We start from the raw sequence: 26,855 nt of genomic DNA on the forward strand, positions 1-26,855 counted from the left end.
AAGCCCTTTATTAGCAGTTACCGCCTCCGAAAGACAATGATTAACTTCTATTTGATAAATGGTGTTCGAAAACAATTGTCTTATAAGATTAATAAAAGATGATGACATGCCTATTCGAGAAAGCTTCGACCATAAAATATCATGATCTATTGCATCAAACGCCTTTGACAAATCAATAAATCCAACATATAATTTCCTCCGCTTCTTAGTCAAATTTAATTGCAAAATTCCAAGAAATATAAACAAATTATAATCAACACCTCTATTCGCTACAAAAGCACCTTGACCAATAGAAATAGTGTGATACCGCTCAAGCCAAAGACGTAAACGATTAGCCAATAACGTAGAAAAAATTTTTCTAATTACACTAATTAGCGATATCGGACGATAATTCATAGGATCAAACCGATTACCCTTCTTATATATCATTTTTAAACAAATATTTTTCCAAGTAATGGGAAAAGAATAATTAGTTTTAAAATTATTAAACATAGATAACAAATCGTTTAGAATATTAGTCGGGAGGAATTTAACCATCTCAGCCTTAACAGCATCTAGTCCAGGGGCTTTATTATTTTTTAAAGATCGTACCACAAATTGTAATTCATCAAATGTAAAATTTCCATCGAGCAATGGATCCATATTAACATTAGTACAAATAGACAGTACAACTAAAGATGGTCCAGAAAAAAATTTTCTCAAGTAATCCGACCAATCACGAATAGAGATGTTATTATACACAGCTTTACCATGTCTAAATTTATTAACAATTTTCCAAAATTCTGCAGAGTTTTTAATATGTGATAATTGGAAGTTAATCTTATTCCAAAATAGTTTCTTTTTGGCTTTACATATAGATTTAAAAGTTTTTTCCAAGTTAGAATAAATAATAAAGTGTTGTTCAGTTCTTGATCGCCTAAATGCTCGTAAAGCACGATTCTTCTCTCTCTTCAATCGTAGGCAATCAATGTCAAACCAAGACTTAACAAATTTTCTTGAACAATGATGTTTAACATACATATTACTTTGAGTTACAGACTCAAGAATCACGTCAACAAAGGACGAATAAAAAGAAAAGGAATCCAGAAAAAATCCACCCTTAATATCTGCATATCGCTTAGTGACATTGTACAAATACTTATCCAAACATGAAGATCTCCACACGTAACAACGTATCTCAGCAGGCAATTCTTTACTAAGAAAAAGAGAGTCAAACCTGAGCTCAACAGAAATAGGGAGATGGTCAGAATCAAATTTATTTAAAACTCTAAAGTCCACTAAGTTATCAACTAGTTCAGGATTAATAGCTATCAAGTCGATAACTGATGCACCCAAAGAGGAAATAAATGTAAAATTAGCAGGAGAATCAGTAACAAAACGACCATTCAATAGAATCATTCCATAAGATTTGACCAAGTTCAAAAATCTTTTTCCTCTACAGTTAAAAATTTTATCGTTAGATTTTCTAATATTATGAAAATTTCTATTAGAACCTATATACAATGTATCTATTTCGGAAGCAATTCTAGCGTTAGAATCACCAAGGATCAGAATGTCATCATCATCTTTAAAATCCAGAATCAATCTATCAAGATACTCGATCAATGAATCATATTTATGAATAGACATATAAACCAGAACAATTAAAAGCCCAGGACGATTTTTAAACATAGGTTTATCAAATATGAGTTTAGCCACAATAAAGTTATCAGAAAGATGACAAATTTCCAACTTACCAAGTTTCCGAGAAACCATTAGAAACAAGCCTCCAGACGGTCTTCCAGGTCCCTCTAGTTTATGAGCTAACATTTCAGTAAAATAGAATTGAGAGTCCAATGATGAAAGAAAAGATTTCACCGAAAATGTCATCCATGATTCAGTTATACCAACAATATGATATGATGATACAAAATCAACAAAACTCTTGTCAGAAAAGTTATCAAACAATGAACCTTGACTATTCCATGATAATACCTTTAGCGTATAAAAAACCTCTGAATGAGGAGTAACAGTTGAAATTTTTAATTCTCGTCCATTCGTCGATCCAACGTCTTCCCTGGTAATAAAAAAGGTTCAATTTTCATTAGCTTATTGCTTATTAAATCAAACGTAAAGTTTTCTCCGTTTACTGTTAGACAATCAGCTCTCATATACGCATCTTTTCCAGTCTTCTTAGCCTCTTGATAGAAAGGAAAAAGACCTTTCCTCCTAAGTCTCGATCTCCAATATAAATCATCGAAAAACTTTACCCTAGAGCATCCTTCTCTCTTCTGAATATTATGAACATTCCGGTAAATTAGTTTTTTATCGGAGACAATGTCAAGTTTAGCCACCACCAATTTATTTTTTGAGATTATTTTAAGATCTTTTATCAAAATTGAGTCACCACTAGGTCTTTTAATAGATGACAAAATGTCAGAAGCCAAGGACAAGATTTCAGACGAGTTTCCCTCTAAACCAGCAATAACAATATTATTTCTCTGACGTTCATTTATCGATGAATCTAAAAGATATAAGAAATAGGAGGTCGAAGCAGTAAATGAGGTATTTAAATTAGAAATTTCCTCCACCTTCTTCTCTACATTGAGAAGACGTTGTTCAAAATCTTTATGCAAATTTGCCAGCCATTCGAATTTAGTAGATAAATCTTCAAGTTTAGTCAAAATGGTATCAAATTTTTCCTCTAAAAAGGAAAATAAATTTTGGGGTACATTTGAAGAAGAACCCGAAGGAGGAAAAAACTTTTCCAATCGCTGAGATTTCAAAGTCGGTTCACTAGGAGATCTTTGACGTTTTCCAACAACTGATATGGACGACTTTGAAATAGGGGAGGAAGGTGGAGTACGAGACATCGGTCCAGGATTAGATTCAATACCTCCAATTACCAATAAAGCACGTAATAATAAATATATATCAAATTCTTTGATGAAACCAAGATAAAGAATCAAACACTTTGTAAAAGCAAGCATATCCAAAGTGCTATAATTCAACAAAAACAGCTCTCTCAAAAACTCACCAACACTGACGAACGTCGGAAGTGCCCCCCAGAAAAATTATAATTATAGTGAAATTATAGTTAACAAGTGTTTTCAAAATCTGGAAGTCTTTGTAGTACAGTGCACTATATTACTATAGTCAGTAATTTACTAAAGGCTATATACAGTTATGAAATGTTTTGAGCTCATTTTCTGTAATAATAAATTTAGCAGTATAACCTAATAAAGCTCAGTAAAACTTCTGTACAAAGCTGATTGTAATAAATGACTACACTGTATATCCACCTTCTCATTTTCCATGTCATCTGAGAAAACACCCTGATAACTCAAGGCTTTTGTAAACTCAAGCAAGGTTTACCACTATTAGTCCAAGCAAGTAAGTAGGGCTTATTGTATTTTGAAAAAGTTTATGGCAATGGTATAAAATGGTTATTGTTTAACTTACCTGCACCTGTTCTTCCAACAATTGCAATTTTATCTTGTGAATCTATATCAAATGTAACACCTTTTAATGCCAAAGGAAGACCTGGTCTGTATCTCATTGTGACATCACGAAAACTTATGCGTCCTCTTGTTGGCCAATCAACTGGTGGACGAGAATTATCTACTATTGCAGGAGATTCTAATTCTAACTGTTCAATGTACGATTGAATTCGTTTTACAGATGTAAAACGAGCTTCAATATCACAACCTAATCTTGTTATATATTGATAGAAACTACACATCTAGAAAACAAAAGAAAAAATAAAATAATTCCATTAAAAAATTATTATTATAACTAAAAAATTATAATTTAATTATTATTTTACATACCTGAATAGTAAGTGAAATAGCAAGTGCAATAAATGCTGCAGCTATTTCCTCTTTTAAAAAAAGTCCAAATAAACAAACAATTAATATAATTAAAACGCAAAGAAAATTCATTCTTATTGCAAACCATCGCATTGAACTATAGAACAGATAGAGGGGAGAAGCATTTGCATCAACCAATTGAATAAACCTACAAGAAAAATTTAAATTATTTCAATTTATTGCCAATTTAAAACTTAAATTGTTAGTATTATTATTATTATTTGTTGTATTATTTTTGTAGAAGAGAGATAAGAACATTAAATACATTAATTACATACATTAAAAAGTTACTTTTTAGATAACTAATCATTAGTATCATTAAATACAACATTATTTATTTGTCATGAAATATTATGTTCATAAATATAAACATCCAAACCCAATAGTTATATATTAAAGCTAAATGATTGGCTTTAATATATGACACAGATCTTATGCAGATATAGAGTTCGGATATAGTATCCTTAAGTTCATGGCTGCATTTGCAGAATGCAGCTGTGAACTTAAAGATGGTCTGAACTCTATGGCCACGTCTGCATTATGTAATATTAAATACTTATTTTCTTTGGCTTTAAAAATTTGTTTTACATCCTTTGGTTGGTTCTTTTAAATATTATTCACCTAGTAATTTTTTACCCATCCACAGCAACCCCTTTTAAACATATTCTATCCAATCAATTACCCAATGTTTTTTAATGTCAATTTATAATCAATAGTCAGCTATAATAAGGACTGAAGAGGGGTCATTAAGATCCAAAATGCATTTCCTCTATCAATAAAGACTATATCAATAACTGTTCCTTGTTATATGCTACCAAAAAAAGCCAATAGCTTTAATTTTTTTTTAATTCACAAAAAACCAGTAATGGAACATTTAATTAATAACCATACTCATTTACTTACAAGCACCAGCTGGAGATGACTCAACACCTATGGCCTATAACTCCCACTATGATATAGTACTCACATATATATACACACCATGCCAAGATAGAAGCAATATCCACCCAAGTGCCATAGTGAGGGTTGTAGGCCATAGGTGCTGAGTCTTCTCCAGCCAGTGCCATAAGTAACTGAATACTGTTATAAATTAATAAATTCTGGAGGCAAGGATTGGACAAAAAGTCTGGGTAGTGTAACTGGCAATGTGACCATGCAGTAGGCAGGAGTTGCAGATTTGAGTCCCACTTTGAGCTGATTTTTTCTTCTGGAACCTTCTAAATTAATTATTAAATATTAATTTAATTATAATTATTAAATTTAGCAAGAGATGGCATCTAATACCTGCCTCAAGGGCCAAATTACTTAGGATTTACTTAATAATAGTAGTAGTAATATAGTCCAATATAATTTGGCAATCACTTGGCTTTGACAAATATGTTCTAATATTTCTAATAAACGAACATTTTCTAATTCATCAGAATTAATTTACAAAACAGGCAATTATTTATTGTAACATAGCCACAATGCCGGGCTGCAATTTTTAATAATATTTTTAATTCATTTAATTTAAATATATGCTATCCACCTCAAATTAGTAGTTTATTGTTAAAGGAAAAGTATGATGTACAGGGGCAACCCTGTACATCATACTTTTCCTTTAACAATAGAGTCATGCCGGTCATCTATTTAATACCTTTCAAGGGAAGTTTTGAATTGAAATAACATGACTTCCAGTTTGCATCAAAAGTTCGTATACAGTTAATCGGGGCCTCCTGTCCCTAAGGTTTCCATGTCTGGTCTCGTCTTTCATCTATCTAACTCTGTTCTTGAGATTAAGGAAAGGCAACAGTGGGAATTTATAGGTCTACAATTTTTTCAAATTGCAGTCCAATTATAGTTTCTTGAATTCAAGTTTAATAGGAGGTATTTGTGATAAGCAGCTTTTTTCAATTTTAGAAGAATTGTGATGTACAAAAGCCATAAACTGCAAACACATACGTAGACAGGCAAAACAATTTCAGGAAAGTAAAAATAGAAACACTGATGGATGACAGCTTACATTAACATGCTATGAGAATGAAATAAAACTATTTTATCTTTACTAGAATTAAATATTGCAGTAACACTAATGAATAGTTAATGTTTGGATAGTCATCAGAAAATTAACAACAAACATTTAATCTTAGGATACAGCATAAGAAGCCTGGAAAGGACATGGCCATTATACAAGGTGTCCACAATGAACCTGGTACATTTGTTTTGACTGCCATATCGAAGTGCAAGGCAATAATCAGATGTTGTACATTCCATTAGGTGGAGAAACTGGAAGTTTGTATAGGTAATTTTGAAAACCCACCAAAGTGACTGTAGGTGGTGGCATGGCAGTAGTCAAGCGCAAAATGGATTCTCCACAAGAGCAGGCGCAAGCTGTGTGATGGTATGCTGAAACAAATTCTGTGATTCAAGTGAATGGAACTTTCATCACATGTTTGGCAAGGTCCCTCGAGGAATACACTCAAGTTATGGAAACAACACTTCTTGACGAAGGGAACCGTGTTAAAATCACACGGAGGTGGCAATCCGGGCACAGTTTCCCGATTGTTGATTGGACTTAAGACTTTTTCTTTTGGAGATTTGTCAAAGACAAGATTTACACCAGTGTCAAAATTCGTGAACTTCAACATCTTTGTGTGCGCATTCACAATGCTGTTGCTGCTGTCATGCCCGATATGCTTGAAAGAACCTGGCAGAAAATGGAGTATAGACTAGGTGTTCTATGTGCAACAAAAGGAGCTCATGTAGAGGTTCACTGATTTTTTTAATAAAACTTTTTGAGTTTTTCATCATAAAATGTGCATTACTTTACATCCTTCCTGAGCAGTAGATTTTTTACAACAGTTTCAAATGTGTCAGGTTCATAGTGGACACCCTGTATTTATTAAATATTGTTAATTAATAGATTTTTATGATTGTGCGATATCCTTGAAACTTTTTAAAATTTTTACATAAAGAAGAAGATTAGCCTCAAATAAAAGACTTGTGTTCCTGAGGTGTTGAAAAAGGACAAGAATATGAAGACACTTATTGTTTCTTCTAATTTGTGAATATTTTTACACAGATAATTATAATTGCAATCCTTTTACTTATCAAGTTCAGGTAATGAATTTTGATACTGTAAACTAGGTGCAGGTAATTTTAAGCAAACAAAACCAAAATTTAAGCACAAACAGTCCATAGGCAATCTAATTCTGTGCAATTTAAAATCAGAAGCCAAAAACTCAATTTTAAATATTTAAATAAAGTTTAATCTTTTTTGATTAGATGTAAATACTGTATTTTCTCAATTATTCCCAGAATTCAAATAAATCCCAATCTTTGAATAAACCCCAGTGAATGAAGGTGCTGTCAAAAATAAACCCTGGGTCGAAAAGCATGGGAAACATGTTGAAGTACTTCACTATACTTTTCCTTTAACAATAGAGTCATGCCGGTCATTTATCTAACACCTTTTGGGGAAGTTTTGAATTGAAATAATATGACTTCCAGTTTGCATCGAAAGTTCGTATACAGTTAATCGGGGCCCCCTGTCCCTAAGGTTTCCATGTCTGGTCTCGTCTTTCATATAAGGGTAATATGGTTCAGAATTTTTAGCTTTACTCCTTTTTGTCCTGTGGGCAATAAGAGGTGGTTTTATCAAACCTATGACAGTCTTGGCTAGGTGGTGAGAAACAAAGCCCAACATATCCAGGACAGATCATTACCTGAAACATTCCTTAACATACTCTCCTGGATTCAATCTTGGGTCCTGCAGAGTAATAAACCGACATCTTAATTGTCTTGGCCATCCAGCCAAGATTGAGAGTTTGAACCAGATAATGATAGGTCATGATCCTGATTCCAACAACAATATTGAAACAGATACAAATGACAATTTAATAACCAAATTTGAAAATTAATCAGGTTAATTATGAAAACTAATTATTTCAATTGTTGTAGCTATAACCCATAAATTAAGATAATTAAATACAATTATCTTCTACAAGCTGGAATTTTAGTTAAAATCACACACACACACTTTTCATACATTTCCAGCATTCATTTTTACACAGCAAAACAACTGTGTAAAGTCAATGCTCTTAATGTATGAAAAATGTGTAAGATTTTAGGATAAAGTAATTTTTTCAATGTTTATTTTTTACCCACTTGTATCATTTTGCAAGGTACAACATAGTGAACTCCAGCTCAAAAAAGTAAATAAATAAAATAAATCCCAGGATATATATATATATATATATGCTTTAAAAATAAACCCAATAGAGTTTAATTAAAGAAATACATTAGTTCAGCTCACAGACAGATCAATCAATACCCTAACAATACTGTCAAAATGAGAAAAATAGTTTAAATATAACATGATTTTAATCTAATCATAATTTTCTTAATTCTGTGACTAATTACCTGGATAATTTTTATAAAACAGTAGTTTTAATGATAAATTTATTGTCAAAAACAAACATAACTCCCAAATTTTTACAATAAAAAATTTTTCTATTTAAAATATTAATTTATCTATTAATTTTAAATCATTATCAAGACAAAAGATCCTTATCGTAATTTTATTCATATTAATCGATAGAAAATTTATCATAATAGTTTAAAAAGTTATTTACATTTAAATTGGAGAGCTGATCTATATTCTGTACAAAATACATCATTAGCATAAAACAGATAATGTAAACAGACATCATTTAAATAAATTCTGAAATAATCATTAAAATAAGGAATCAGAAATGCCATTGATATAATAATACAAGATGACAAAGGATTGCTCTGAGATAAACCTTTCTCAATTTTAATATCACAACCACTCTTTTCAGAATCTAAATAAAAAAAATCATATTGGAAAAATAATATATTAAGAAAATTCTTAATAAATTTTATTTTATCAAAGTTACAAGAAATTGAGGCTTAAGATCTTCAAAGATGAAGATAATCTACTAAATCATAACATTCTTTCTTAAATCAATTAAAGCCATATGCAATTTCTGTTATTTATATCAATATTTAAGTGTACATTCAATGAAGCAATTAATAATTAATTGCTTCATTGAATGTACACTTAAATGTAAAGAATATAAAAAGGATTTGATTTTTTCCCCCTTCAAAAATTTTTTGCATTTAAGCATATATTTTAGTCAGAAATCAATGATAATAGTATTTAGCAAAAAAAAAAAAAGGGCAGAAATGTAAATGTTAATATTAATACATTTTGCTATCAATTTCATAAAAAATTAAAAAATTTAATTTCTATCAAAATAGTTTAAATCTAAAGTGAATGATGAACAAAAATACTATTTGCTAGTAACATTATTAATGTAAATAAAAATTACCTTTCTGTAAATTCATCTTGTTTTTTAAATGCTTGGATTGATATAATGCCTTCTATTGTTGCAGTTATGTGACTATATATTGGTGATCTCGATATATTTTCTTGATGTTTTAGTTCTCTCATTATTGCTCTAAATATCCTTTGCAAAAAAATAAATCCTATGGCAATTACTAATAAAGGTATTAAAAACCATGGAAATACAAAGGCTATTACAACTAAACTGAAGATGATGAACATCAAATGCTGCAAAAATGTTTCAATCAAAGTTGGCAATTGAGTATCAACTGAAAATAAATATTTTAAAATATTTTTAAAAGGAATTTATAATAATTAAATATTCAAATAATAAAGCATTTAAAAATTCTGAAAATGTTAAAATTTTTTATAATTACCTTCATCTAAATCACGTGTAAAAATATTAAGTATTTTTCCTACTGATACAGTATCAAAAAAATGCATTGGACTTTGAGCAATTCTTATTAAAGCCAAATCATGCAAAGAACTTGATGCTCGAAGCGATGTCTAGGAATAAAAATTTTTATATTTAAAAACTGTTGTTATTTAATAAAGATTTGGTTATGAGTTAACCAAGTGCAGGATCTCCAAAAAGTTACTGTGCAGCGAGAAATTTTCATAATCATACAGATCACAATCTCCTTGTGGAATCTGACCTGCTAGATCTCTGGACCTCACTCCCCAGATTTTTTATCTCACATGTAAAACTTTTACTTAAACCTCTTTCGCTGCATAGTAACTTTTAGACACCTTGTATAAATATAATTAACACTTCAAGATTGTACAAGGGATATTTTTTAGTAAGGACCATTTAGCAATATCTTTTTAAAATGTGCACATTCATAATTGAAGAGCTTATTTCCAAAGTAACATATCTCCATCTTTGATTTTTTTTTAGTTCATGGCACCAACACACTGATATGCTTCTCTATAGTGCTACAATATTTTTTTCCGAAACAGGTGTTTCTTTTGTTGAAAAAATGGTTTCTTGGTTGGCTTTCTTTTCAAATGTGATGTTTTTCGTTTTGTATTTATTTCCAAACTGTCACATTTCCATAACAGCCAATTACAAAGTGTATATTGGTCACATGACTATTTCATAGTAATGACTGCTTTCTGAAGTGCAAGTGCTATTGTGTTTGATTGTTTTCTTAATTTTTCTTTAATAATGGCCACATTTTCTAAAGAAGTTCAAAAACTATTTAGTCGATATGCTAGAAAGAGGTCGCATCCTTATTTTGTAGAAATTTTCGTAAGGAAAATCCAAAAATCAAGAAAATTAATGTTTTGTGATGGTTGCAGTACATAAACAAAAATTACACATTATTAGTAATTCTAAGTAAACTTTCAGATATGTATAGTGTAACTTTTGAGATTACATATCCATTGCAGGGTCACAGTTATTTACCCATAAATAGTGCCTTTGGAAGGATGGAAAAAATGTTAAGAAAAACAGAACTGCTTCTTTTACCAGAAGACTATAATAAAATTTTTGAGCATATAGGACAAATTCTTGGTAAAGACTGGCAACTTGGTAATTGAAAACTTGTAATTTATTCATACATTAAGTCAAAATTGGATTTTAAATTATCTGAAATGAAAGTAATCAGAATAAACTCTAAATATGTTTGTAGCAAACAACACTTCTGAGAGATCAGGAATGTGCAAACATGCAAACATACAATCTTAAAAAGAGATAAAAAATAATCATATCTATTAGTTGATTTGTTACCATTGGAGAATAAACTTAAGCTGGAAAAGAGCGATAATGTGAAGAAACTTTTAAATAAACTGGGAATAAGTGATGGGCATACTGCAATGACATTTTACAAAAAGTGTTTTCTTGTTTAGAAAGTGATTGATTCTAAATAGGTACTGTGACAGAACAATTACAATATGATTTTTATCAATTTTATGTAATCATTAAGTATTTTTTTCTTTTGGAATTAGTATAGTTTTTTAAACACAGTTTTTTATTATCTTCAGTCATATGAACAAGGTTCATGTAATTATCATTTTTGTTTTGTATCACATTTTGTATATTCTCTTTTGTTTTTATATAGTAAAAGTTTTTGACCATCTATTTGTTGTTTTTATTACAGTACATTATTCATTTAAATGATGCAATTTTGTTCTAATTGGTGAAAGTCCATGATTTGAAGTACCAAAACTAGCATTTCCTTTGCCTCAGGATTTTTTCACTGTTAAACCTATATTCAGAATATAAAAATAAAGCTCTGTACCAAAAATTAAGTTTTTACCTTAACATTTCAAGCAATTATTTAAAATTTGCAGTTTTTGGAAATTTGTATTTCCTGGAGATATGCCACTTTGGAAATAAGCACTTCAATTTTGCACATTTGTAATGTCTCCTAGCATCCCTTGCACACAAACAGATGCCATTTTGAATCATGTCAGCAGTGTATGTGTTTCATGTTGTGTGATGGAAATGTTTAAGAAGATCAAGTGGCTTGTTGTCTGTATAATAAGGTTAATTATTATTCAGGTTATTTGCTTTCTGACTGCAAGAAATATGAAATTACGGTTTTACATCTTCCTGCATCTGAAAAGGTTCCTTGCTGGCAAGAATTTCCAAACTGATGAAGAAATAAAAACAATGGTTCAGGAATGATTATCCACTCTGGTGCACACTTCTATGATACAGATCTATAGAAACTGGTCTCATGCTATGACAAATGTTTCAACAACAGAAAAAATAAAGAATAGTATAAAGTAAAACATGTAGAATCTGAGAAAAGAAAAGTATTCTTAATGTTTACTGGTTCATTTTTTATTGTAAAACAGTTCTTATTTTAAAAAATATCCCACATATAATATTTTTTAATTTATTAGATGTAATGATTAATAAATTTATTACTTTAGATAATTAATTAAAAACATTATACAATATAACTCAATATATTCAGTATTAATAAATAATGTGTGTGTGTATGTATGTATATATATAACATAATAATTAATTAAAAATAATATCTTTTTTAATATATATTAATACTTTTTAATTTAAAAAAATTCAAAATATATCATACATTACAAATGCATTGCTTATCAAACATTAGGAAGATAAACTTAAATTTACAAGTATTTTAAAAAATATGAGGGTCGTCCAGAAATATCCAACCTGACATATAGATGGTGGTACTTGTTTGAAAAAAACTACTGTGTTCGAAAGTATCAACCTTATAAAGCTTAAGTTTGAAGTTTGAAGATGCTACATTGTTTAGTATTTTTTTGGCAGCCATCAATAGTGAACAATCTCAGTGAATTTGTAAACATGGAAAAAATTGGTCATTGTTATGTGATACAATACTTTCATTTAAAAGGTTTCAGTCCAACTAATATTAAAGCTGAGCTAGATTCTACTCTGGGGGAGTCTGCTCCCTCGTTTACAATAATAAAATATTGGGTGGCAGAGTTTAAACGAGGCCGTACGAGCTGCCAAGACGAACATTTCAGTGGTCGACCAAGTGAGGTGACCATGCTAGAAATGGCGAAAAAAATCCACAAAATCGTATTGGATGACCATCGACTCAAAATGCGAGAGCTAGCAGACATGGTTGGCATTTCAAAAAGTGCTGTACATCGCATTTTGACTGAAAATTTGGACATGAGAAAGCTGTGCACAAGATGAGTGCTGCATTTGCTCACAATGAGACAAAAACAGCGTCGTGAGGATGTTTCAATCGAGTGTTTGGTAATGTTTCGCAGCAACAAAGCCGAGTTTTTGTGTCGATTCATACCCATGGATAAAACATGGGCCCATCACTTCACACCCGAGACAAAATAACAGTCAAAACAATGGACTGAAAGAGGAAAATCAGCTCCAAAGAAGGTGGAAACAGTTCCATCTGCTGACAAGGTCATGGCATCAGTTTTTTGGGATGCGCGTGGGATAATTATCATTGATTATTTTCAAAAAAGAAAATACAATAAACGGCGAGTATTATGCAAACTTACTGCAGCACTTGAGTGATGAAATCAAGAAAAACGGCCACATTTGGCAAAAAAGAAGAAAGTGTTGTTCCATCAAGACAACGCACCAGTTCACACATCCGTTATTAAGATGGCCAAAATCAATGAGTTAAGGTTCAAATTGCTTCTTCATGCACCTTATTTGCCAGATTTAGCCCTCCTCAGATTATTTTCTCTTTCCAAACTTGAAAAAAATGGCTTGGTGGTAAAAGATTTGCCAACAATGAAGAGGTGGAGTTTGTGGTTGGTGGCTATTTTGAGAAACTCAACAGTTCTCACTATAAACAGGGGATCAAAGCTATTTAACATCGCTGGGAAAAGTCTATCGAGCTAAAAAGAGATTATGTTGAAAAATAAAGATATGTTTTCTCAAATTTTTTCTCTCTTCTTTGTTAGGTCAATTACTTCTGGGACTACCCTCGTATATGCAGAAAATGTGTAAAAGATGTCTGTAGTATTACTGAATAAAAGATGTATAAATGACAATCTCATTATCCAATTTATTTAAAAATGTAAATGGCTATTGTATTTTACAATACAAAATACATAATCATTTACAGTTAAACAATATAAAACAATAGATAACTTATGTAAGCATTCCTTTGTATATATAGGGTATCCAAAAGTTACTGCACACTGCAATTCTTTCTATAGCATATATTGATTCTACAGCAATGTCACTCATGAGCCTAAGGTCAAACCCCACAGTACAGATGCTTTTCATCAATATGATAAAGCATTTCCAGACTAGTGATCTGGCTTATAAGTGACATTACAGTAATGTCACTTATTGGACTGATGACCAGATCATACGACAACATGCATGAAAGCAGTTCTGATGAATATCTTTCAACCATAGTTGATTCTGAAACAATGCATTCTACAAGTGCTAGAGAGAACTGATGTATTTACATCTCAAACTAGTATTGTAATTCCTGTCCAGGAATTACAACACTAGCTTATGTAACCAATGAAAATAACTGATAATTGCTATCAATCTTGAATTTTCTATGGCCTCCCTGTATGTAATCCCTGAAAGGCTCATAATCTGAAAATTTATTAGAGAAAATGTTTATGATTCTAGACATCTCAACTTGAAAATTCATTGGGGACTAAGATTTAATCAGTTCTATATTTTGTCTTAAGTCTGCATAATTAAAAATAATTTTTATCGTGTTTTAGCAGATTTTATTCTGAAAATACACATTAGAATTCTGTTCTTTTGAGTTTTACAGACTGTAAAAATTTTAGTCCTTTTTGAATGAGTAATATAAAATAAGTTTAACCTATTTACTCATTTTTCAACAAAATAAACATTTTTTATAAACAATGATAATTTTTTTATTTTAGAATTTATCATCAGGAAACTAAATCATTGCCATTTATTTAACTAAAACTAATTTTATTCAAACTTATTTTATTAAGATTGTTGTTTAAATATTTGATCAAATCATTTAGATAATTAATTCAAATTTATGTGATTCATGTGAAAATTATATACATCTATATAGATTGTAAGAGTTTAAAACAAAATTACCTTAGAAAATAAAAATCCTAAGATAACACCAATCACCAATAACATTACAGCAGACAAACCATATACTAACTGGTAAAAGCTTAGTTGTGGATTTAGAGAAATATTATCCTTTTCCACTTCAATAATGTCTGGTTGATTATCACTGGAATTCTGAAACAAACAAACTCTATTATAAGAAAATAAATTTAAAGCATATACAAAATGATGATAAAACTAAACATACAATTTATATTGGATATTTAATAATACAGTATAAAATTATTAAAACAATCTTACATAAAATTTCAAAGTTTTTTTTATCGAAGATATAATTTTTAAATTAAAAATCTATTATCAATTATTTAACTATTATATTGTTTTCATTTATCTATCAATTATTATATATTCTATTAAAGAAGTATGTATTTTTATTTTTTAACAACTTATAGTCAGTAATATCTCATTACTAATATTACTTCAAAAAAAAATCTTAAATGAATAAATTCTGATTATTTTCATGAATATTCCTGGGATCTATCTGTTTTCTGATGTAAATAATTGTTTAGTATAATGCTTAAATTAAATTTCAAATAAAAACAAACTAATATATCATGATACTAACTAATTAAAAATTCCATATACTATATAAAGGATCTTTCAAAATAAATGCTAAAATTTTAAATTACTGTAATTATGTTAATTATTGTCTGAGAAGTATGCAACATACACCAATCATTAAAGTAACTGTCTAGGTTTCATCTCCCATCAGCATTTAAATGTGATGTTGTCTACTACCTCTAGGAAGCACCATAAACAAAAATGGTGACTACACAACAGAGAAGTTGTTTTGTGTTCCACAATTAATAAAGTTCGAATCACTCATCATCACACAACATGCATAATCTCATTTCTCATGTTTTCAAATCAGATCAATGCAATTTGGTACAGTAAAACCAAATATACTTAATTTCTATTATTCAACTTTATTCCTTTTAAGTTAGATGCTAAATTTTTACTACCTCCTTTAAATTTTAGGAAACAATTAACTTAAAAGTTATTAAGATTAGCAAACACTTTCTATTCAATTTACCAACAGTATATTGATCTATATGTTATATTTTTTGTTAATGACAGAAATCCATAGAGTATGTATCAAATTACTCTGAAAAGGTTGGGGTTCAATATGTTACATTATATAGAAGCAAATAAAAGATGATTGTTAAGATAGAAATATTAGAGCACAAGAGAGAAATTAACAATTAATGACAAACTTAAGATGGAGAAAAGTTATACTAAAATTATATTTTCATCATTACAATTCTCAGAAATTCAGAATTTTATATATTTTTTAAATTTTTTTTCTGAAATATAAATTGTTTGTTTCTATTACGTAATTTTATTGTATTTCTGTATTAATTTAAAAATCTAAATATATTTGAATATTTTATTCTATATTCAAATAGTCTTTATAAAATAATTCCAACATAAGATGTCATAGTCAATATAGATGAAAGTATTCTCTACTGCTTATTTAAATTTATATTATTATATATATAACATAGAGGTAGAGTTTTATATAATATAAGTATCATCAGTATATGCATATACAAGATCAATATGTTACTAATGTCAATGCTATCATAAATGCCTGACTGCTAATGACAAATTTCAATTATTTTACATGATTTTCATTTATGGAAAGCATAAAAAATAACAAAAAATATGATTTGCAAAAATTTATGGTATGTAATGATTGTAATAATAATAATTGTAATTAGTTAATCAATATAAGGTTTAACAATTTAAGATGATTAAATTCTACGGTAAAAACATTTGAATAATTTTCATTTATTTCATTTATGTATTATATTATATTATATATACCATATTTCCTTGATTAAACTCCAGAGGTTTATTTTTAAAATGTATATATCCTCCATGGTTTTTCAAGGCTGTGGTTTATTACCATACAACAGGAGACAAGTGGGTAAAAATTGAAAGAAATACATTATTTACTTATACACTTTTGAAACTATCAAAAATATTTATTGAGTGTATTTATGAGTTGTGACTACAACTTTTAAAATAATTAATTTTCATAGTTAATTCAATTCAATGTCTTCTGATTTGGGTTGTTACATTGTCATTTGTGTTTTTATGTATTACTAATTGTTGAGATCAAAATCTTGAGTACTATCTTCTGATTCACACTCAACATCTCCAATTTGAGTTTTCCAATTGCTTTTGACTGATAAGCTTGACTTATGAACTCAATTGCAATTTTTTCATGCTCAATATTAAACAATATTTTAAAAATTTTATTTCCAAAAATGTTCCCATGAACCCTGGAATAAAAATTGTTGCCAGACTCTTCATAATTTGAAGAGGTAGAATTTTATTTAAATTTCTTATCTGTCACTCGAAACTACATTATCCTATATATAATGGAGTACTTCAACATGTTTTCCATGCTTTCCAACAAAAAATTTATTTTTAACAATACCTTTATTCCCCAAAGTTTATTCAAAGAACAGGGTTTTTTGAATCTCAGGATTTAAGTGAGAAAACAGTATTTTATTTAAGTATTATATCTGATTTAAAAAAATAAACAGTATTTATAACTGAATTCATTTAAGATTGTCTAACCAATTTAATAACAAACATTTTTTAATTAATATAAATAATGAATCTTTAATGAATTTTAGAAGTATTTTGACAAATTTAACTTGTTAATGACCAACACTTGAAATTGAGTGCAATCTGACAATATTGAAATGTAGATAGAGTTCCAATCCAACTATGTTTGAAAGCAGAAATCAAAAATTCAGAAAGACGATTAATAATTAAAAAAATATTGAGATTAAACTGTTAAGAACTTAGAACTCAATTTCATAAACTTTTGTTTCATTAAAGAAACTTGCTCTTGCAATTTTAATAATATTTTCATTGATATGCACCTACAAAAGCTATTCTCTATAATGAATGATATAAAATCTGAACTTTACAGCCAACTTACTGGTAATTCAGTCAAGCTTTTATTTCTTTATAAATAACCAAACATAAATGTACTACTATCAGAGATGTAACAACGTCTATCACATTATTAAAAAAATATTCTATTGTTATTGATCATTATAAAGCTGAATTAATGATAGTTAATGATCATTATCAACCACAATTGTTATTAAACGATATTTAATATTTAGTTTTATTTAATTAATGATTCCAATTATTTTGATAAATTTTGTAGTCCTAATTTAACATAGACATGCATCAATTCTTATGTAATAACATATATGATTTTTTGGCACTATCCAAAATTTCACTACCAATTTAAAATTTTATAAAAGTGAACTTTGTTTTGTTTTTATTAAGAATTAACATGTTGAGTGCCAACTATGAGCTAGCTTGTATTCAGCAATCTAATCCCTGGTGCCATCTACAAAATAACTCATGTAATATTGTCTGACTGGTTCTACCTGGTACGAGCTTTCTCATTGTAAATATTGTTATAACTGATTAGTGGGTGTTAGGAATAAGCACAGCACATTGATTGGGCATTGTAGAACAAACTATAAAGTAGTTCAAAATGTGATTCAATTTTTCTGCTTATGGATTTCAAGATACGAATATTCTCATAGTAAATATACTATAAAAAAAAAATATTTATGTGCCTTAAATGTAAAAGACATATTAATTTTCTGTTATAAAAGGAAAAATTATTGAAGTAATATAGGCAAATAAGCAATCTAATGGGGTTTGTGTCTATTAAATTGAATTTTTCTAACACAAGATACTCCTGAGGATCAAGTGATGAATAAGCAGAAGACATTGTTTTGTGTGCCAAACTTAAAAAACTAGTCAGTAAATAAAAGTGTTACATCATTTATAACAATTTCTCTTGTTCTTGTCCCACACCACAAAAGATATTAATGTTAAATGTTTATTAAAAGTATGAAAACAGAGATACAATCTGAAATTTTTATTAAATTATAAAAACTTGCTCTAAAACAAAATTATTAAAGTAACTAATAAAAAAATATATATAAATAAATTTATTTCATTTTATTACATCAAAAACGTTGAATCACAATAATTATTATAAACAAACTCACTCCATTTCCTTGCTTTAGCCAATGTCCAAGCCACCAATTGCTGAAAGCAGCCAAAGCAGCATAGAAGAGAAACCATATTAATACTAATGAGCATACAATATAACCACCTGCAGCCTTCATATAACACTTGTAGGTATCAAGAGATATTGACATATTCTTTGGTTCTTTTTCACTTATGTGTCCTAAAATTTTATTATTATATATATAAATTTATTTTAAAATTATAAATATATGTAGTTCTTCATTACAAACTAAATTCAAGAAAATCAAAATCTTTTTTAAAATTTAACTTTTAATAATGCAAGAATTTAAAAGTAACAAGACTCAAAACTTTTTAAAACAAAACTTAAGTTAAATCATTAAGAAATTTTGATATTCTTAATACTTTAAAAATTTTTCATTATACCCAATATTTTAAATTATGCAGATTCAACTCTTATCATTTTGTATTGATTGCATTCATACAAATCTTTAAAATGTCAAATCTAAACTATCTGAATTGTGATTTATGATAATTAAAATAAAACTTCAGATGTGATTTTTAATTTCCATCTAAATTTTTTACAATAAAAGATTTATTTTACTTTAATCGAAATCAAAATCAAAATTAGGGATTATTTGCAAATATTTTAAGATTAGAATGTCTATTTTATATTAAAAAAATTAATGTAATTTTATTTAAAAAATATGTAGAAGAGACTAAAATGTCTTCATTTTTTGCACTTTTGCATAATTTTGCAAAGATGTAGCCTCTAATAAAAGGTTGTTTCTACAATGAAAGACTGTTGTTCCTAATGATTGAACATGGCAAAAAAATGAAGACATTTTAGTCTCTTCTACATATTTTTTAAGTGTGTAAAAATCATCATTTTCTAAAGAAAATAATCTAATTTGTACGCTAAGATATTCATTGAGCATGTATATTCATCCAAAATTCATAAAACTTGATTAAAAAATACCATCAATTTTTACATTTAAGTTGACATGCAATAATTTTGCTGCTATGGCCACAACAACAAATAAGTTGCCCATCCCCGATTAAGCCAATTCTACAATATCTATAATAACTATTTTTTTTCCTTCCTTCTCTACTTTTTATTTTATTATTTATTGTAAATATATGAATATTCTTTTATGTACAATATGCTGTAGTAAAATTTAATTTGTTTGTATGACATATGAATATAATTCTTCTACTCACAATCTCTGTTTTCATCACTCTTCCTAATTAGCTAAAAATGTTACATTTACTATAGTTTTGCTGTTTTCATTTTATTCAAGCAAACATTATTTACATTTTCTTATTTTGTAAATTAGTAATTATGTAACATCATTTTTAGCTAACTAGTAAGAGTGATGAAAGCAAAAATTATGACAAGGAGAATGTTGTTGATAACCCTCATTCATTCCCTAGGAGAGTGCCATGATACTCTCACCAAGACGATCGCCATATTGAATTAGCCTGATTCAATATGGCAATTGTTTGTCTTATTATTTCATAATCTCTCCAATATAAATCATACAAACTGATCAAATTTTACTGTGGCATGTTGTACTTTAAGATATGAACAGATATCTTCAAAACATTTTTATTAAATTAATACAGTAATTTAGTACAAAACATTTTATAGTAACAATGAATGAGAAAATTCATTTAAAATGTTCATATTATTTTATAATCTATAAACATCTCAAAGCCTGATGTTTTTTAATAATAAGCCAAACGATCTGTTGTAGTTGATGCAGTGTGTGGTAGCAAGATAAAGTAAAAGGAACTGCTTGGTTAGAATAGAGTTTAATATATACTATATACAGTAGATGTACAAAAAAAAAAAAAAACAAGAGGAGGGTATACACAGAACAGGGTCTTCTTATATATGGAAAGATTTAAGTGCCACCTGAATCTCCCTAGGAGAGTACCATGATACTCTCATCAACACAATCATCATATTGAGGTAGCCTGATTCAATATGGCAATCATTTGTCTTATTATTTCATAATCACTCCAATATAAATCATTCAGCCTAATATATTAAATGCAAACCGTCATTATCAGTATTTGCAATAATTTTTAAAAAACTCGTGAAAAAATTTATAAATTTTATTATACATTAGGATGGCTTTAGTAATGAAGCATATATTATTTTTATTTAAATTATAAATGATAATTTTTCTTATATAAATTGATATGCAATTATTTTGTATTTCAATTTAAAATACATTTTTTGTTAAAAATACAAACAATTTTAAAGTTTTAGAATAAATAAAATTAATTTAAACATTAACATTATATATAGAAATACAAATTAATATATATAAAATAAACTGTTTTTGACAACTGTCAATGTCTTTTTCAGAATTATATAAAGAACATTTATCTATTAGTTTTATTAATGGCCATCAACATCTGCTGTAATACTAGACTTATTATACACAGGATAGGAATTATCATTTGATTAGGAAATCATCAACATTTATTGATTTATATTATATGAGGAAGGCATTTCAGACCAGCCTGTCCCTCGTCAACCCCTATTCAAGTTGTACATTGCCAGCAATCGTACATCTTTTAAATAAATAAATATACATAGAATTAGAAAAAAAAACAAGGGTGAAAGGGAGTAGGAATGTAAAAATTGCTTTGGAACTGGAGGTGGTTAAAAGTGAAAAATGTAATTCTAGTGGTGTTAACTTTTGTTGTAGTATACTAAAAAAGTTGGTGGTCTTTTTTTTCAAAAACAGATAAGATAGTCATCATCAAAAAGTGTAAGTGGAATTCTTATTTACATATATTCATTTGTTTAAAAGATGTATGATTGCTGACAATGTATAACTTGAATAGGAGCCGACGAGGGATAGGTTGATCCGAAATGCATTCCTTGTATAATCCTAATCAATAAATGTTGATTATTTCCTAATCAAGTGATAATTCCTATCCTGTATATAATAAGTCTGGTATTACAGCAGATGTTGATGGCCATTAATGAAACTAAGAGACAACAACCAGGCATGAAGCAAATATAAGGAACATTTATCTAGCTTAAATATTTATAAAAAGAAGTAAAATAGCCAAAATGCAATGAAAATAAAATATTTTTAGAATCAAAATCTGACTGGAAAGCATCAAAATACAAAATGATAATTGTTTTACCATCATATTCAAAAATTAAATTTTGTTTTCTCCAAAGTAATTTCTTTGGAGCATTAAGAAATAGTTTTATTTTATTTACACTACTATTAGATAACAAAACCTTAAAAAAAATTCCATAGGCATTGAGTATGACCTTTTTCCTTGTAAAATTGAGTTTTTTGATTGTTTTGTTCTAATTTCTACAAAAATACAATTGAAGTTTCTCTGTTCAAATATTTTGAGTAACAATTTGACAGTAAAAAAAAATGAAAATAAAATAATTCTTCTAACTGTTAAAATAAGAAAAATATTAGTAAAACACAAACACAAATACATCTTTAATAAAAAAAAAAGTATAAGCTTAGACAGAAAACAGCAATAAAAAATAAAAACTAATAAATCAATGAAATGAAAGACTAACAACATATCAGATAATTATCAGTTCAGACATCCATATATATTTTATGCAATACAGAAACAACAAATTTCACTGATTGTATGAAATTGCAAATACAAGAAATGTTAATGCATTCTTAGTTTTTATTACAATAATAATATTGTAATATTGGAGAACAAACTGCATATTTAAATTTGAAAAGAGTGTTAATTAATTGTAAGTGTTTACAAAATAAATATAAACACTAACCCAAAATATGACTTTTTTAAATGAATCATTTATAATTTGGAACTAAGTTAGAAGGCAATACATATTCTAATCTTCTAATTATATTAATAATTAATTCTTAAAATTTTAAGTGTTATCTGTATTGTGCAAGTTATATGTAAATTGTAAATCAAGACATCTAGTGCTATTTAGCTTATACTTATAAAATGTTTTATTAAACTTACCAACTTTTGATTTTTCATTTTCTTCCAATAATTTCTCTTTATTTTTTGATAACATTTGAATTAATACTGAATATTCACTACTACTCGTTAATAATTCTTCATGTGTACCTAGTTCACTTATTTCACCATCCCTCATTAAAATAATTGAATCACATTCTTCTAGATACTACAAAATGAAAAAAAATTATTACTATAGTTTTCAAACACAGTAAAATACCAAATAAAGCTTTTTAAATATAATCAAAGTTTTTTCTTCATTAATACTCAATCATAAAATTTAGATATTTCTTTTTGATATGCTATCTCAATTTCAAAATTACTGGAAATTTAAATGATTCTTTTGTTCTATTTCATTTGATTTTTTGAATCTCACAAATCCAAAAATACACAAGTGATATTTGCTCATTACTTTGTCAATACAAACAATAATAATTATTTTCAATTCTAAGTCTAACACAATTGTATACAAATTATGAACAATATTTGAATAAATTTGTAGAACATAATAATCAAATTGGTTCCTATTATCAACATACTGAATCTTGTTGTTATATGCTTTCACATGCTTATATAAGAATAAGAAGTTATAATATATAGTCAAACTTCGATATTACAAACTTTTATATAGCAAATTTCTCTGTATAACAAATTCTTGCATAGTATACTGCTCTTTCAGCCAAAAAATATATGCAGAATTGCTTCTAAATAACAAATTTTTTTTAAATTTATAAGGACTGTTGATCATTAAAAGTCGATTACTCCAACTGGGATGAATTCTAATTTAGGTTCAATTTCAGGTATCAATCTATAAACCCTTTATAAAACCACTAGCAGACCCCGCCACGCGTTATTGTGGCTCAAAATGTATCTATTATAAATGTATAACACTTCCCCATGGGGGGAAATTTTTTAAAAAATTTCTTCTTAGTGTACATTCTCTTGACGTACCCTATTAAAACGCAATCAAAAACGCAAAAACCCGCATCTAAAATAATATAATAGAAGCAGAGTTCTTTACCGTAAGCCTTAATCCTAACCATCTCCCTTCAGTGGTGGGAATTTCAACACATATATTATATAAAAACACGTGCGTATTCGAATGCAGCGTTGTGTCAAAATTTCAAAGGAATCGGTAGGAACAAACGAACATTACATTTTTATTTATATAGATAGATAGAAGATGATCTGCTTTAGTTCATTTTCACAGAAAAGCATAATGCCTCACAGAAAAGCAAACTTAGGGCGTCGTACTCGTAGCGCCATCTGTTGGACATAAAAGCCTTAACCTAGATTATATATTTTAATTTATATGAATGTTTAATGGAATAATATACAGCCTATGTCCACCCTGAGGTTCCATTCTAAATATTGGTGAAAGAATTTTTGAAATCGAATGAGTAGTTTCAGAGATTACCTGCTGCAAACAAACTTACATACATACTTACAAACATTACCTCTTTATAATATTAGTATAGATGACCCAGGTGTGAGAAATACTGGTCATAAGCTTTTTAAACTATCTAATCTGCTCCCTGTGTGATTACCAATTGTAAGGAAGGGGAGAGAGATTATATGTCAATGAGAGCATTTGAACTTAATTTACAATTAATGAATGTTTTAGAGCTATAGTATTACTGTACTGTACAGTATTTACAGTATATATGTATTAAAATAAATAAATTTAATACTGTATAGCACTATGCAACAAAACCCAAATCACAAAGAAAAAGTGGCATTAATGAATGTTTTAGAGCTATAGTATTACTGTACTGTACAGTATTTACAGTATATATGTATTAAAATAAATAAATTTAATACTGTAACTTATAGTTAACATATTTTTATTAAAAAAATTATTGTACTGTATAAATTTTTGGACATCCTGGAACACATCCTTATTCACTTCATAATACATCTACTTATATAAGCCATTGATCCAATTGTTTGTATATCTGTCATCTGTAATCTGTCACAGAATGCCTAGAACGCACACTAGGGTGCATATGCAGCAATGATTTTCAGCTATTTTTAAATTAATAGTATAATTTATTTATAACAGTATATATTTTATTTATTAACAGTATATATTATTATTTTTATTTGTAATAGGAATTTATTATTTACATGAATTTTATTATTTATACCATGGAATGACACCACTAATGCTAGAAAGCCCACTAGGGGGCGTCCCAGGCTACTAGTTACAGTATAATGGATTAATTTTGCACCAATTTCATTTATGCAGCTTCCTCTGGGAATGCATCCCTGTTATAAAATCAGGGCAGCCTGTACAATAAATATTGATATCTGTGACATTTTTTATTGTGTACAGTACAGTATTTAACTGAGAAAGCAGTCTTACTTTGCAGGTGGCTAAGATGTGTCATAATTAAATCATTTTACAGTATTGAATGCTATGTAAAGTTCAAAGAAACTTTCATAAGTTTTGTCTATCAAGTTCTCAAAGATTAAAATTGAAACGTTGCATTTCACTTTTTATTTTAACTTCAGGTTTGAGAGTGGATGGTTCTATACTGTAGTACAAAAATGTCAAAGTGAAAGTGTTTAAGCATTACTAAAAAAATTAATGTGTTGCAGGAAGTCGATAAAGACTCAAGAAAGAAAGACATTGCAGCAAGTTTATCAATCATAATAAATAAATAAAAATCACAAATTACTTTTGAAATTAGCAGATGATGCAAGATCTGCAGAAAAATGTGCTAGAACTTGTGTTTAAATTAATGTAGATGAGACAGTTTTAACACAATTAATACATTTGAAGCATATTACAAAGAGAGAACATTTTTCAATTGTTCTGTGCAACAAAAATTTACAAATTTTTTATGAAAATGTAGTTAAACTAACTTGTAAGTATTTTAACACACAAATGCAAATTTACTTAAAATTAAAGTTACATTAATATATAGTAATAACATAATATAATGTGTTAGTGTATGCGTATATTTGTACATTATCAATCTGTAGATTCTATTTATTTATTTTCGGACTTGCGCAATAAGCACTTAGAAAGCGTTTAAACTTAAAATGTTCTATAATCAGTTTCGTTCGTCATAAATCAAAAAATTGTTTGTTTGATCCTGACAAAGGTCAATTAATTTGATTGAAAATGTTAGATTATGTTAATAAAATAGACTGCATGTTAAAGGTTAGTAAAGGTAGTTATAACATTTGTAAATATTTAAATTATGAAAAATAACAGAAAAATTACGTTAAAATAATAGTGTATTTAACAAAAAGTATTATAACAAAATTTCCCTATACAGAATTTTTTTCAGGATTTAAAGGCTTAGATAAAAGTTTGACTGTGTAGAAATAAAATTTTACCTGAACTTGATGAGTGACAAATAAAATACTTTTCCCTCTCAAAGCTCCTTTTAAGCAATGTTGAAAAACATGACGTCCAACAAGATAGTCAACAGCTGATAATGGATCATCAAGAATATAGACTTCTTTGTCTGCATACAGAGCTCTTGCAAGACATATTCTCTGTTTTTGTCCTCCACTTAAATTTGCTCCATGATCTCCTATCTAATAAAGTAATGTTTTGATATAAATATTAATTTAACTAATATATGAAAAATAATTATTACAGTAGAACCTCTTTTAAAAATAATTTTTAAAAGAACAAATTTGAATTATACACAATTTACATCAATGTTCAAAACTTGGGCCTCACTTCAATCAATGATCATTTCTAAGTATTTCTAAGTATGCCTTCTTTGAACTAACTACTTCCAAACTACAAATTAAGAATGAACATTCAATAAAAAAATTCACCACAATGTTACCAAGATATAAATGAAAAGGTTCAATCCATTAGTAATCTTTAGAAAGGACCCCCATACAAACCTTATGGCTGATTATTTGATATTTTGTAGTTCTAGTTTCCTTAATTAAATGTTTCCATAGACTCAAAGTCAAAACTAGACAATTTTTAAGTTTTCAAGCTTCTAAGATGCAAAAACAGCATAATTCAAACACATGTGAAGCCCTAAATCATTTACTGTTTCAAAATACAGGTATCCCTTGATTAATG

At 28.2% G+C, this 26,855-nt stretch overlaps 1 protein-coding gene across 1 annotated transcript in view; it reads right to left on the minus strand.

Annotated features, from left to right (window-relative positions):
* LOC111623471 (multidrug resistance-associated protein 5-like) overlaps window positions 1–26,855 on the minus strand; it is a gene marked incomplete at its 5' end in the record, with an annotated part of 99,144 nt that overhangs the window by 14,092 nt on the left and 58,197 nt on the right. Inside the window, 8 exons of the mRNA XM_023366055.1 lie at window positions 3,442–3,721; window positions 3,810–3,996; window positions 9,182–9,464; window positions 9,573–9,702; window positions 14,726–14,875; window positions 18,820–19,001; window positions 22,760–22,964; window positions 26,144–26,347. Coding sequence (XP_023221823.1) covers window positions 3,442–3,721; window positions 3,810–3,996; window positions 9,182–9,464; window positions 9,573–9,702; window positions 14,726–14,875; window positions 18,820–19,001; window positions 22,760–22,964; window positions 26,144–26,347 — 1,621 coding nt within the window. The remainder of the gene's footprint in view (window positions 1–3,441; window positions 3,722–3,809; window positions 3,997–9,181; window positions 9,465–9,572; window positions 9,703–14,725; window positions 14,876–18,819; window positions 19,002–22,759; window positions 22,965–26,143; window positions 26,348–26,855) is intronic.

The sequence above is a fragment of the Centruroides sculpturatus genome, unplaced genomic scaffold, assembly GCF_000671375.1.
Source record: "Centruroides sculpturatus isolate CEXI.00-Female unplaced genomic scaffold, Cexi_2.0 scaffold115, whole genome shotgun sequence".
In the NCBI taxonomy this organism is placed as follows: domain Eukaryota; kingdom Metazoa; phylum Arthropoda; class Arachnida; order Scorpiones; family Buthidae; genus Centruroides; species Centruroides sculpturatus.